The sequence below is a fragment of the Corvus moneduloides genome, chromosome 2, assembly GCF_009650955.1.
Source record: "Corvus moneduloides isolate bCorMon1 chromosome 2, bCorMon1.pri, whole genome shotgun sequence".
Lineage (NCBI taxonomy): Eukaryota > Metazoa > Chordata > Aves > Passeriformes > Corvidae > Corvus > Corvus moneduloides.
Genome location: NC_045477.1, coordinates 122,202,265 through 122,216,023, shown reverse-complemented (window position 1 = coordinate 122,216,023; position 13,759 = coordinate 122,202,265). Strand labels below are relative to the sequence as shown.

Sequence of the window (13,759 nt, the reverse complement as noted above, 5' to 3'; positions counted from 1 at the left end):
GGGCGGGGATTCCTGATGCAGGGGGCGGTACCCGACATGTGGGAGGAGCTCAGAACAGTCACATCAGGGGGTGGAGACAGGAAAGGGTCAGGAGGAGGAGGGGGAAAGGGATTGTGGGAAGGGGGAGGTGAAAAGGCAGAGCGTGCCATGCGGTCTCCGCCATTTTGTGGCCATGTGGGATGGGGGGGGATAATGGCAAACGGCACTTTGAACAATTTTCTAGACTTACAACTGGGGAAGAGGGCAAAGGATACTGGGTTTGGGTAGAGGTCAAAGCAGCCTGGCCAGGGCTATCTTGACAGGGTAGTGGAGAAGACTGAGAGGGGTCAGGGAGGAGGTAGCAGCCCTGTGCCTCTGGGCATGTTGCACCTCTTGGTTTTTCCAATGAAGGGGAAGTGGGAAGAGGAACACGAGGAGAGGAATGAGGAATACGGGGAAAACTGGGGAGAACTTTGGGCTTTTCTTTTACTTTCTGGTTCATTTTATGCAAGTCCCAAAGGCCTAAAACTTTTCTCCAGAGGTGTTCCCTCTTCGCTTCAAATCAGCGGTATTATCACCTACAGCCTGCCAGAAAGCAGGTGATTTTAAATTTGCAGGGGATGCCTCAGGAAAGTAAAAGACAAGCCAGCGGGCAAACTCTTTTAACAACCCCTTTGAAAATTTAAACCCACCAACTTCAAGGGACTCCACAACTTGGATGCATACCTCTCTTTGAGGCTGAGAGAGTTTTGAGCCCATTGCTCTCTCGACCCTGTTTCCACCCACCACCTGCAAAAGGAAAACGAAACAGAAATTCTCAGGGACCGGGGATACTCACACAAATTTCAGTTCAGCACAAACCAACACAAATTTAGAGTCACAGACGTCCAGTCCTGGAACCTAAAAGCACGGGTGGGGTCCTCCAGGACAGGCTGTTCTCCAGGATCGGGAGTTGGCAGCCTTCTCTCGGCGCACTCCTTTTAAAACAGAGGGTGCCATGGCCAGAGGCGTTGGCAGCTCCAACGCCGTTTACTCTCGCTGTCCACCGACAGCAAGGACGTCACGGGAACCCACGTGCATGAGCCCCACATTGGGCGCCAACCTACCGCTGTCCCAGGCTCGCTGACACGAGCTCTGGCGTGCCCTCAGTCAGAGGGGACGCAGCGTTACTGCTGCGACGTCCTTCAGGACCGACCTGGGCGGCAGAAAGGCGCTGGCTGGGCGTGGGTGCTGGTTCCTCCATGGAGGAGGCACCTCAGGGCCGATGGTCTGGGCTCACGTTAATAATCCGGAGGCAAAGGAAAGGAGAGGGGCCGCTGGTCTGGGTTCCAACAGGTTCATTGTCAGAGGGTCCAGCAGCCAGAAAAAGGCACCGAGGGGCTTTCTCTTTCCGTTTTATAGGGGCTGGAAACCGGCGGGGAAAGGGAAGGAAACCAATGCGATACCAGCCAGGGGGAGGATACAATTCAACAAGAACCAACGGGGGAACCGGGAGATACAACAGGGAGCCAATGAACCACAGAATAACAGAGAACTCTCTCGAACAGGGGGAGGCGGTTTGGAGACGGGTACTGCCCAGGGGGACGTGGCTTAGGCTTCTGTGCCACCCATCGACCCTCCCTCATAGTCACTGTCCTGGGTGGGGAAATCCACTCAAGGGAGAGCCCTGAACTGATTGGCATTCAACTCCCCCAGCCCAGCCGTGGGCTGGGTCACAGCAACATCCAGTGAGCACACGGTGCCAACCGGGAGAAGGAAGAGAAGGATTTGCCTGGAAGAAGGGACTTGGTGTTCTCCTCCTCAGCCAGGTGCTGCTCCCAGGTAAGGATTTCAGTGCTGATTGGATTTGCATACGCTCAGCTGAGCAGAGAAGGAACATCAACGCTGCATTAACCCTGTGTGCTAACCAGGAAATGCCCATGGAATCCCCGAGTGGACTGGGATGGGAGGGACCCTAAAGCTCATCCAGTGCCACCCCTGCCATCAACAGGGACACCTTCCACTAGTGCAGGAGAAGCTGTGGCTTCCCCTGGATCCCTGGAAATGTCCAGTGCCAGGCTGGAACAACCCAGGATAGTGGAAATCCCTACCCATGGAACTGGATGATCTTTAAGGTCCCTCCCAACCCAAACCATCCCATGATTCCATGACCTGGCTCCTCTGCTGCTGCTCAGGAAGGTATTTTGGGAGCAAGTCCAAAAGTTCTGGCTCTACCTGAAGGCCATGAATGAGGTTGGACTTAAGCGTGGAATAAATTTGCTCCTGCTACCATGGTTAAATCCATGGAAAACTGGGATGAGAAGCTCAGGATGGCAAATCCACACCAGTTCTCCAGCGAAGGCTGCAGGGGTGTAGCTGCACATCCAGGGGCACTCCTGGCCCTCTCACTCCACTGGGAATCAGTGGAGCAGGAACAGAGGCTCCAAGGTTTGGGAAGGGTTGGAATCAGCTCGTGCTGCTCCCATCTGGAGCCTGCTCAGGGTAAAACCACCCCATCAGGAAGACATGCGGGGCTGCCTGGAGAGAAAAGCTTATCTGGGCCTCACACCATAGCACAGGCACTGGTAAAGAGGAGGAAATGAGATAAAGAAATTACTCAGGGCTGCTGCTGCCTCTGAAAGACTTCCTTGATAAGGGAGGCAAGGCTGGGGTTCATGTGCTGGGCAGGCTCAGGAAGCCGGGGGTGGTGTGGGCAGAAAGCTTCAATTATTTCAGCTCAATTAACAGAAAAACCTTTTTCAGTTGTGCTTCTCAGGACAGAAGGTTCCCTGCCCCTGTGATTTGGCTCTTTTCCTGAATTGGGGGTATTTTTGAGGTCCTTCCTTGTGCATGGAGGACCCTCCTTCCCTGACATTCCCCAGGAATTTGGTGCAAATTCCTGGGAGCTTGGAGAGGATGTTTGGACAGATCCTTTTTCCTGCACCATTGGGGCATCTTTGATCTTTCATTCTCCTGACAAAGCCACCACAAATATTGGTTTCTGAGCATAAAACATCTCTGCTTCTCAATGTACTGGGAGATCTTTCTCCCTGGAGAGGGAGCTCAGGCCTTGGAAAGAGCTGCCCAGGGAGGTTTGGAGTGCCCATCCCTGGAGGTGTCCCAGGAAGGGCTGGAGGTGGCACTCAGTGCTCTGGGCTGGGGACAAGGTGGGCATGGGGCACAGCTGGGCCTGGCTGGGCTGGGAGGGCTTTTCCAGCCTAAATCCTGGGATTCTGGGATCTGCTGATAAAAATGGGGGTATAAAATGCCCTCTGAGGTGGTTGGAGTCAATGGAGGAAAAGCCAAAGGTTCAGTGATATTTTTGCTGAGGGAACCCTCTGCCAAAGGAGATCAGCACAAACAGGTCAGGTTTTCAATACCTTAAAAATTGGGAGGATGAACCAACCTCCAGTGATGTGGTGATCCAAGGCCAAGCTGGACATTGGGGCTTGGAGCAGCCTGGGACAGTGGGAGGTGTCCCTGCCATGGCAGGGGTGGCACTGGGTGGGCTTTGAGGTCCCTCCCAACCCAAACCATTCCATGATTCTGTGTGCTCCTGGGAAGAGTTTGTTTGAGTTTGATCCAGAGTCTCACCTTCCTCCCTCTGCCTAAATCCTCCCAGAGATTCTGTCCGGCCTGTGGGAGCTGATAACCCCAACTTCCTCTCAGGGATCACAGAGTCCCAGACTGGTTTAGGTTGAAGGGACCTCAAAGCCCATCCAGTGCCAGCCCTGCCATGGCAGGGACACCTCCCACTGTCCCAGGCTGCTCCAAGCCCCAATGTCCAGCCTGGCCTTGGGCACTGCCAGGGATCCAGGGGCAGCCCCAGCTGCTCTGGGCACTCTGTGCCAGGGCCTCAGTCAGGAGTGCAGATGAGTTTGTAGCTCAGGGTAGGAACCCTCTCAGGACACCTGGGAACAATAAACTCCAGCTTTGGTCAGCACTAATCCGAATTTCCTCTGTCTGGTCATTAAGGCCGTGAGTGGTGATCAGGGATGACCCCTCTGAACTGTCCTCACCAGAATAAACTCTCTAGCCCCTGTGCCTCTGCTGAGGGCTCAGAATTCCTCTGCAGGAAGGGAATTCCATTTAACCTCGTTCTGGGACTCAGAATCCTCCCCATCCAGCCCCTTCCAAAGCTGCAGCTGCCAGCACATTTTTAATTTAACATTGTGGGGTTTTCCTTCAGCCTAAATTGCATTTCAGGCACAGGCTGTGAAGTTTTCCCAGCTGGAGCAAATCCCCAGAGCTCCAGAGCCTTTGCTGCATCCCTGGGCTGTGGCCTCGCCAAGGGAAGTTTTGGATCCTGGCAGAGGTTGTGCAAATGGGGGGGACCAGGTGCCCCAAACCCTTGTTTTTGGGCCTTTGGGATTGTATTACTGCTGGGATATCAGCAGCTGCATTCACATCCCCCTCTTGGCCAGGGTTTTCCTGGAAGCCCATCCTTTGTAGGGGGACTTGGAAAACCTCAATCCAAAATTATTTCTACAGGGTTTGGGCTGAACTGGAGGTCCCATCCCAAAGGGACTGGCCAAGCCCTTTGGCAATAGAACTCTTTGATGGGGGACATCCTTGGGATGGGGGATGGAGCTGGAGAGGGCCCAGTCACCTCCTGTCCCCTTGGCTCAGCCAGAGGAAGCAGAGCCATGGCCTGGGGCCTGCCAGGAGCTGTGGGGCCAGAGGGCACCAAATTACTTCCAGATTATTGAATGAATTCTGAATTATTTCTCCCTCCCTCTTGCTCAGGAGCCCACAGAACTCTGCAAGAGAGAGTTTGTACAGCTCTGGTCCTTATCCCTGATTTTGAAGGGTTACCATGCCACAGATAAAGATCTGGACAGAAACATGTTAGACCTCATCTATTCCTGTACATGGGCCACAGCAGCAGCAGCAGCTTTTCCAAGGAAAAGGGAAAATTCAGTGAAAGAATAAAGTGTATTTTCTGCTCCCCAGTCTTATTTCAGTATTTCTTTCCTCAAAACAAAAATGGGGCCAATTTAAAACCAAAAGGCTTCCAGGACTAGAGTTTAAAGGGATCTGCAAGGGCCTGTGCTGTGAAATGTCCTTTGTCACCTTCCAGAGAAAACTTCCTGAGGGATCCCATCACTCCACAGGTCATCACTGAACTGGGGAAAATGAAATCTGTGGCTACTGACAGATCTGAGAGGGCAAAGAGAATTCCTATGAGAAAGAGCTGGAGCTCTTTAAAAACATATTAAATAATAATCTCCCTGTCACAGGCGCTCTCAAGTCCCCCCAAAGTCAAATAGAAGTTACAGAGATGCTTCTGGAACAATGGATCTGCTCTAATGGAGACAGGACCTTCCCTGGAACCCCCCCGGTGGGACTGGGAGCGGAGTGGGGCCCACACAGACTCTGAGATCTCGTAAAATTAATCATAAAATGGCCTGGTTTGGGAGAGACCTTAAAGATCATCCCCTGCCATGGCAGGGACACCTCCCACTGTGCCAGGCTGCTCCAAGCCCCAATGTCCAGCCTGGCCTTGGGCACTGCCAGGGATCCAGGGGCAGCCCCAGCTGCTCTGGGCACCCTGTGCCAGGGCCTGCCCACCCTCCCAGGGAACAATTCCTGCCCAATCTCCCATCCAGCCCTGCCCTCTGGCACTGGGAAGCCATTCCCTGGCTCCTGGCCCTCCATGCCTTGTTCCCAGTCCCTCTGCAGCTCTCCTGGAGCCCCTTTAGGCCCTGCAAGGGGCTCTGAGCTCTCTCTGGATCCCTCTCTGCTCCAGGTGAGCACCCCCAGCTCTCCCAGCCTGGCTCCAGAGCAGAGGCGCTCCAGCCCTGGAGGAGCTCTGTGGCTCCTCTGGCCTCTCTCCAGCAGCTCCAGGCCCTTCCTGTGCTGAGAATTCCAAGGCTGGACCCAGCAGTGCAGGTGGGATTCCAGCAGGGCACAGCAGAGGCCCCTGGTCCCCACAGAAGGGGTTCCCTCCCTTCCAGAGCCCTTTGCCCCCCTCAGCAGCTTGGTGACCTCCCTGCTCCCTTTGGGGTGCCAGGGTGACACCACACCTGGCTAGGGGGACACGGGGGCCCTGCCCTGGGAGAAGGGGACAAGGAATGGGGCCACTGGTGCCAAGCCCTGGCTCCACGTGCCCTCCTTGGGTGCCCAGACTGCCCCATGGCCCAAGAGCCCCCTCCCCACCCCTGCCCCCCAGCACAGCAGGGCACGGCCACCTCTCCCACCCCAAAGCGATGCTCCTCTCCCACACCTCCTTCCCAGGTATTTAGGGAAGAGGGCAGCTGGGCCAGGAAGTGACAGGATCTGATTTTGTCCGAGATTTCCCCTACGAGGAGGAAGCAGGGCCTGACTGGTCACTCTCTGCTGTCACTGACCACCCACACCCTCCTCCTTTTCCTCCTCCTCCTCCTCCTCCTCCTCCTCCTCCTCTCTCATCCCAGTCTGGATCTCTCCTGGATCCAACACACTGAAGCCACCCCTGAGGGAGCATTTGCTGCCCTAACCCCATTTCTGAGCTTTCTGCACTGTTGATTTAGCCCATTTATTTCACCAAATTGATTTATCCTGCAGTGCAGTTTCCCTAATTAGCCCCGGCCCATCCTTCCAGCAGCTTTTTTGCTGCAGTGCTGGGTTAAACTCTGGGACACCCCTCTGTGATCTGGGTGAGTTCACACCCTGGGGCACAACATTTCTTCATGTTCCAGGGTTTTGGTGGCCGTGCTTGGCCTCAAACTGGTGTCACTGGTGTGGGGAAGGGAATCAGCTCCCCCCGTGACTCCTCCTGGAGCCTCGGCCACCCCTTCAGCTTCTCCCTCTTCCCCCACCACCGCTCATGCCAGGCTTTAAAATGCACCTAAAAGATCTCAAAGGGGAATTTGACAAACAAGAAGGATCAGATCCTGCTCAAGGCTTCCCAGGGGCAAAGGAAAACTGAATTTGGCTGCCCTGGAGGGGAGATACCAAGCAAGCAGGGGCTGGGCCAGAAGAAAGCCAGGTTTTACCAGGGATTTGGGCCAGTCTAGGAAATTAATCCCACAACCTGCTCCTTCATTTGGATGCAGCAATGGCTCAGGCAAGGAAAACAGGGGCTGCATCCCCACCCTGAGGGAAAATGGAATAAAGCTCTGGAAAAGTGTGCAGCAAGAAAATGCTGAGCTATTGGTTTCATCCGTGTGTTTAAATCCCTCCATCACCACCTCAGTTCCTCTCTCCAGCTGCTGCCCAGGCAACAGCAGCTGGTAAAGAGTGTCAGGCAAGGAGGGGCCATCCCACCCCATCCCATGGATCCCACCCCATCCCATTCCACCCCACCCCATTCCACCCCACCCCATCCCAGTTCCTGTTCTCATCCCTGCCCCTGCCTATTGCAGCTGATGAGAGTCTGGAGGTCACTGTCCCTGTCAAGGGCCACAGGAGGGATGTGCCACAGCCCCAGGAATGCTGAGGGGATGTTATCCCACAGGAGGGATGTTATCCCACAGGAGGGATGTTATCCCACAGGAGGGATGTGCCACGGCCCCAGGAATGCTGAGGGGATGTTATCCCACAGGAGGGATGTTATCCCACAGGAGGGATGTTATCCCACAGGAGGGATGTGCCACGGCCCCAGGAATGCTGAGGGGATGTTATCCCACAGGAGGGATGTGCCACGGCCCCAGGAATGCTGAGGGGATGTTATCCCACATCAGCAGCACTGTCTGAAGGAGTTTAAATGCATCTTTCAAAGCTGATAAATTCATTTTGTAGTCTCCAGGTGGGCATTGATGAATCCCCCTCTGGCTCAGTGGTGACCACAGACACTTCTTTCTCATGTGGAAAATAGGGGTGAGATTTTGGGTGGGGTTTTTAATGTTTAGGGGTGGGGAGGAGTGAGCCAGTGCTCCCTGTGAGGATGTGTTTGAGAGGAGCCCTGGAATGACCTCTCCTTCCTCCTCACACCCCAAAAATGTCCCTGAAGGATGGACCTCGGGGAGTGTCAGGGGGCCAGGGCAGTGTCACTGGGAATGTCCCAACACCGGGCACCTTCCTGGAGCAGAGAGCCTGAGCCCAGAGCTCCCCGGGGGCTGCAGCAGCCAGGGAGCGGCTGGAGCTGGGCCAGGGCAGGGATTTAGGTTGGATTTTAGGGAAAGGTTCTTCCCCCAGAGGCTGCTGGGCACTGCCCAGGCTCCGCAGGGAATGGGCACGGCCCCGAGGCTGCCAGAGCTCCAGGAGCGTTTGGACAGCGCTGCCAGGGATGCCCAGGCTGGGACTGCTGGGGGGTCTGGGCAGGGCCAGGGGTGGGACTGGCTGATCCCTGTGGGTCCCTTCCCACTCAGGATATTCCAGGATTCCCTCTCTCCTGTGCTGCTCTGCCTCTGGCTCCACGTTTCCCGTGCCGGGAGCTGCGGTGCCCCCTCAGCACCTCCCACCTGGGCACCTGCAGCGGGCCCGGCCCTGGCGGCCCCGGGGCTCTGCCCTCCCTCCCTCCCTCCCTGCCGTGCCCGGGAGTTTCCCTGTTCGCTCTCACCTCCTGCGCCGAGCCGGGACGGGCCACTGACAGCCGGGCTGCTCCCCGCAGCAGCAGCAGCCGCCGCTCAGCCCCTCACACCCACCATCCAGGGGCTTTTCCAGAGCTGGCATCTTCCCACTTCTCCTTCCCCAGGAGGGGCTGCAGCCCTGCACCCGCCAGGTCTGTGCGGGCGCTCCGGGATGAGAGCGGGGGTGGCGGAAAACTGGGAAGCTCCAGGAGCCTGGGAGCTCAGCAGAGCTGAACTGATGGAGGAGCAGGAGCTGGGGCTCTGCTGCCAGGGTTTGTTTGCTCTTCCAGCCCTGCCAGTGTTTGCTCCTTCGGGCTGGGAGCAATCCCAAGGCAGCTGCATCCCAGGGGATAAACCCGGCTGGATGTTTTGTAGGGAGGATTGCTGCGCTTTCTGCGGCAGAACAGTGGGATGTACATACAGTGCACAAGAAAATTGAATTCCTGGCTTTTGATCTAAGAAAAGTGAGGAGTTTGGGGAGAATTCGGTGTCCCCCACTGCACAGGGGCTGCTTTTTAAAGCCACCCCAGGAGCTGAGGTGTCGCCCAGGTGAGCACTGAAGGACGGCCTGGACAGGTAGGGAGAGGCTGCAGATCTGCCCCAGACATGTGGGGGCTGCAGGAGGTGTTTTGGGGGCCACAGGAGGTGTTTGCAGATCCCAGAGCTGCAGATCCCCCCCCTGGGATGTGCAGCTGTCCCAGCTCGGAGCAGTGCCCTGGATGCCGCTCGGTTGCAAAATTCCCGGGAGCTGGAGCGAGGAAATGGGGCTGCCTTGTGCAATGAAGAACGGTGTCCGACCTACTCATCCCTGAAGGAATGGCAGGGAAACCAGCCAGGGAGGTCAGTGGATCCTTTGTGGTGGTGGAGAAGCACCAGAACATTTGGAAGGCAGAAATTTTGGGAGGTGCGTGGTGTGCTGTGCTGGTTTTTGCTCTGAGAGTAGCACAGGCTTTATTCCTGTGTCATCACACCACAAGAAGTTGTGATAGAGCTGTGTTTTCTGAAGGTGAGTGTTCCTCCAGGCTGCCTGGGTTCCTGGGGCTGGTTGCTGATGCTTTTGGCAGCAACAGGAGAGCGGGTTGGAGATGTTTGCTCGGTGAGAATTAAAATAGAGGTGCTTTGGTTTGGGAGAGCTGAGAAAATGGTGTTAAAATCTGTCAGCTCACATCCACCTCTCCTTGTGGGATAAATGTCACATTTAAACCTCAGCAGGGGAGAGAAATAGAGGCAGCCAAGAATCAGTTTTCATGGAATCATGGAATGGTTTGGGTTGGGAGGGACCTTAAAGTTCATCCCATTCCAACACAAACCATGGGCAGGGACACCTTCCACTATCCCAGGCTGCTCCAAGCCCCAATGTCCAGCCTGGCCTTGGGCACTGCCAGGGATCCAGGGGCAGCCCCAGCTGCTCTGGGCACCCTGTGCCAGGGCCTGCCCACCCTGCCAGGGAACAATTCCTGCCCAATCTCCCATCCAGCCCTGCCCTCTGGCACTGGGAAGCCATTCCCTGGCTCCTGGCCCTCCATGCCTTGGGAATTGTCTCTCTCCAGCTTTCCTGCAGCTCCTTCAGGCCCTGCAAGGCCACACTGAGCTCAGCCCAAAGCTTCTCCTCTCCAGGCTGAACAATCCCAGCTCTCGCAGCCTTTCCTCCCAGCAGAGCTGCTCCATCCCTCTGCTCATCCTGGTGCCTCCTCTGGCCTCTCTCCAGCACCCAAATGCTCGAGGACAAAATTCCCACTGAGCTCCAAAGCTGTCACAACTTCGAGGTGCATTCCAGGACAGAAAATTTCCTCTTCCCTTTTAAACCCTGGTGGCACCAGCAGCCTCTGGCAGTACCTGCTCCTCTGCAGCTGAGCTGCTGGAGATAAGCCCAGCTCAGACGGGGCAGGAAGGGCCGGACTGAAGCTGGAGGTGCCCACTGGGCTGGGTGCCCTCCACTGGGAGCAGGCTCCAGGCTCTGGGAACAGGCTCCAGGCTCCTTTGGAGCAGACAGAGCTGTTGTGCTCTGCCTTTGTTGGGAAGCAGCTGGGTGTCAGTCAGCCCTGCCATTCTCCATGTGCAGCCAGATCTAGCTGCAGTTCCCTGTGTTTGGAGCCCAAAGTCAACCTGTGGCTCTGCTGGGACATTCCCGATGGCCTCAGCACCCAAACAGGCACCAGAGGTCTCCAGAGGCTCAGCTTGGCCTCTCTCCACACCCAGCCAGGATCAGACTCAGCAGCTCCGGGAAGTGGCTCCTGGAATGGCTTTTGCAGCTCTGGCACCCCATGGCTGTGGGGATTTGGGTGTTGAAGAGATCAGGGACAGGTCATAAAATCAGAGAATCCCAGAATGGCTTGGGTTGGAGGGATCTCAAAGCCCATCCAGTGCCACCCCTGCCATGGGCAGGGACACCTCCCACTGTCCCAGGCTGCTCCAAGCCCCAATGTCCAGCCTGGCCTTGGATGGAGCTGCAAGAAAACGGGAGAGAGACAGTTTCCAAGGGCAGGAGGGCCAGGAGCCAGGGAATGGCTTCCCAGTGCCAGAGGGCAGGGCTGGATGGGAGATTGGGCAGGAATTGTTCCCTGGGAGGGTGGGCAGGCCCTGGCACAGGGTGCCCAGAGCAGCTGGGGCTGCCCCTGGATCCCTGGCAGTGCCCAAGGCCAGGCTGGACATTGGGGCTGGGAGCAGCCTGGGCCAGTGGGAGGTGTCCCTGCCATGGCAGGGCTGGCACTGGGTGGGCTTTGAGGTCCTTCCCAACCCCAAATGATTCTATGATTTTATGATTTGATGTTACCTGGCTGCTGAGGATTTGGGAATGCAGTGCTGACAGGATTCCTCTTCTTAAGTGATTTACAGGTGCCACTGGAAAGGGAAAAGGACCCTTCAGCTTCTTGTGTGAGACTGCCAGAGCAGAGGCTGTGCCTGGGAGGCTTTGGGCTTCCAGCTGCTTCTGGGTGTCACCATTTCCTGCTCCTGGAGCTCTGGCAGCCTCGGGGCCGTGCCCATTCCCTGGGGAGCCTGGGCAGTGCCCAGCAGCCTCTGGGGGAAGAACCTTTCCCTGCTCTCCAGCCTGAGCCTGCCCTGGCCCAGCTCCAGCCGCTCCCTGGCTGCTGTCCCTGGCCCTCTCTGGGAGCAGAGATTAGAAGCCCCTCATGCCTGGGGGGCTCTGGGGGAGTCCTGGACTTTAAATACCAGCAGGGAGGTCGGGGTGAGGTCTGTGACAGCTCCACACTGTGACAGAGTCTGCAAAGTCCGAGGGTGCTTTGAAGGTGTTGGTTGGGATGGACTCGGCCCTTGCTGGGTTGCAAACGGGAGCTGAGAGGGGCTCTCCAGGTCCATCCAGGCTCTGAGGTAAATCCCTCACTGAGGAGGGGAACCAGGAAAGGGAGACAGAGGAAATCCCATCTTTTTCTGATGCCATCCCCTGATTTTTATCCTTTTCCAGCCAAAGGAAGGAAGAGGTGCCAAGGACAGGAAATCAAAATGTTGGTGCTGTCGAACAACACGGCGCTGAACCTGCTCCTGTCCAAACTGCTCCAGGACTACCTGGAGCAGACCAACAGCTCGGCTCCTTCGCAGGTGAGGAGCGCCAGCAACAACCTGGAGATCATCTACGTGCTGCTGATGGTGGGGCTGTTCGGCTTCTTCACCGTGGGGGTGATGGTGACCAACCTGCGGGCGCGGCGCCTCGAGGGGCCCTGCGACCCCTACAACACCTACATCGCCACCGACGCCTGGCACCAGAGGGACAGGGAGTACTTCCAGGCCAAGGTCATCGAGAATTACAAGCTCTGCTGTGTCCTGGAGAACCAGCTGGCCGTGGAGCAGCCGGGCACAAAGATCCCTGAGGAGAAATCTTCCTAGGGAAAGGGGGGAAAGGGTTGTGCGTGGCACGGGGACGATGTGAGCGATGCCTGCTGTGGGCCGGGGAGCTGCTGGCCCTTCTGCAGAGCCACAGGCCTGGGCCAGGCTGAAGAAGCAGCGATGGTGAAGCTGATGGATCTGGGATATCCCAGTGCTGCCCCAGCGCCCGGCACCGGCACCTTCTTGGAATCACTGTGAGGCCAACAGCGGGATACACACGGAATATCATGGACTCATCAGCTTCACCTACTGAGACAGGGCCTCAGTCTGGAGGAGGGCAGGGATAGGTGGGATTTTGGGAAAAAATCCTGCCCTGGGAGGGTGGGCAGGCCCTGGCACAGGGTGCCCAGAGCAGCTGGGGCTGCCCCTGGATCCCTGGCAGTGCCCAAGGCCAGGCTGGACATTGGGGCTGGGAGCAGCCTGGGCCAGTGGGAGGTGTCCCTGCCATGGCAGGGGTGGGATGGGATGAATTTGATCTGCCTTCCAACCCAAACCATTCTGTGATTCTCTGATTCTCTAAAGAGGCAAATCTTGGTGTTGCCGGTGTGAAATTAGAACCTAATTAGGGCCTAATTAGAACTAAACACAGGGCAGAGGTGTTAATTGCCAAGCATGGCTTAGACAATCATTTTCAAGAAAGACCAGATCCTCCGGGGGAAAAGCAGCTGGAAGATTTCATTTGCATTTTTGTCCAGCCTAGAATGATGATTTTAGAAATCGTACAATGCTGTGCTAAACTATTTCCTTCAGAATCATGCCCCTCTTAGGGATAAGATAATAGGAAAAATTTCCCGTTTTTTTTCCTGAAAAATATTTCTGTGGAAAAACGCAGAGGGAGGGAAACTTCAGTGACTGCTGGGTGGTGGGTTAATGTTGGGTCAAGGGTTGGACTCAGAGGTCTTGGGGAGCTTTTCCAACCTCAATGATTCCATGATTCTGATTCCTAGCAGCTTTCCCAGTCTGGTCTTGCTGGCTACTCCTCATTTCCTTCCCATGGATGGGGCTCCATCCGGGCAGCAAAATCCGTGTGCAAAGATTGAGCAGCCCACGGGGTCTGTGCCATGGAAGTGGGTGACATTCCCAGATTTCAATCCCAGTTAATTATTGCACGAGGCCTGAGTGCCAGCCCATGGTTGGGAAGGGAATTTCCACTCTGGGAAGAGCAATTCCATAATTTCTGCTGTTCAATCGCACGCGGGGGATGTCTGTGCTTAACTCAGATTCCATGAGCAGCTCCTGCAGCTCCCTGGTATCCATCCCAGGACCCAACACAAAATCCATGCCAGCAAGGTTTTCCTGCCCTTCCCTCCTTTTCCCTCCTCCCTTAGGCCAGGTCTGGAGGGACAGGGCAGCCAAATTCAGCTGCTGTGGCACCAACCATCACCTGCCTGTCAACAGGAGAAATCCATCTCCCCTGGACATTGTGTTCCTTAAAATAACAACTCTGCCGGCTTGGAGCCGGTTTG

The 13,759-nt window shown here is 56.2% G+C and overlaps 1 protein-coding gene across 4 annotated transcripts; it reads left to right on the top strand.

Moving 5' to 3' along the window:
• The first annotated feature begins 335 nt into the window (after positions 1 to 335).
• KCNE1 (potassium voltage-gated channel subfamily E regulatory subunit 1) lies at positions 336 to 12,636 on the top strand. Of its 4 annotated transcripts, none has more exons than XR_004238582.1 (2): positions 336 to 1,800; positions 4,705 to 5,209. XR_004238582.1 is itself a non-coding variant. In XM_032101161.1 (2 exons), the coding sequence occupies exon 2, from the start codon at positions 11,913 to 11,915 to the stop codon at positions 12,291 to 12,293; it is 381 nt and encodes a 126-aa protein (XP_031957052.1). In that variant the 5' UTR covers positions 336 to 1,800; positions 11,875 to 11,912; the 3' UTR covers positions 12,294 to 12,636. The 4 variants fall into 4 exon arrangements, 3 of the variants coding, with proteins under 3 accessions (XP_031957052.1, XP_031957053.1, XP_031957051.1); XM_032101161.1 differs by lacking the exon at positions 4,705 to 5,209 and adding an exon at positions 11,875 to 12,636; XM_032101162.1 differs by lacking the exons at positions 336 to 1,800; positions 4,705 to 5,209 and adding exons at positions 8,516 to 8,602; positions 11,875 to 12,636.
• Positions 12,637 to 13,759: the final 1,123 nt, after the last annotated feature.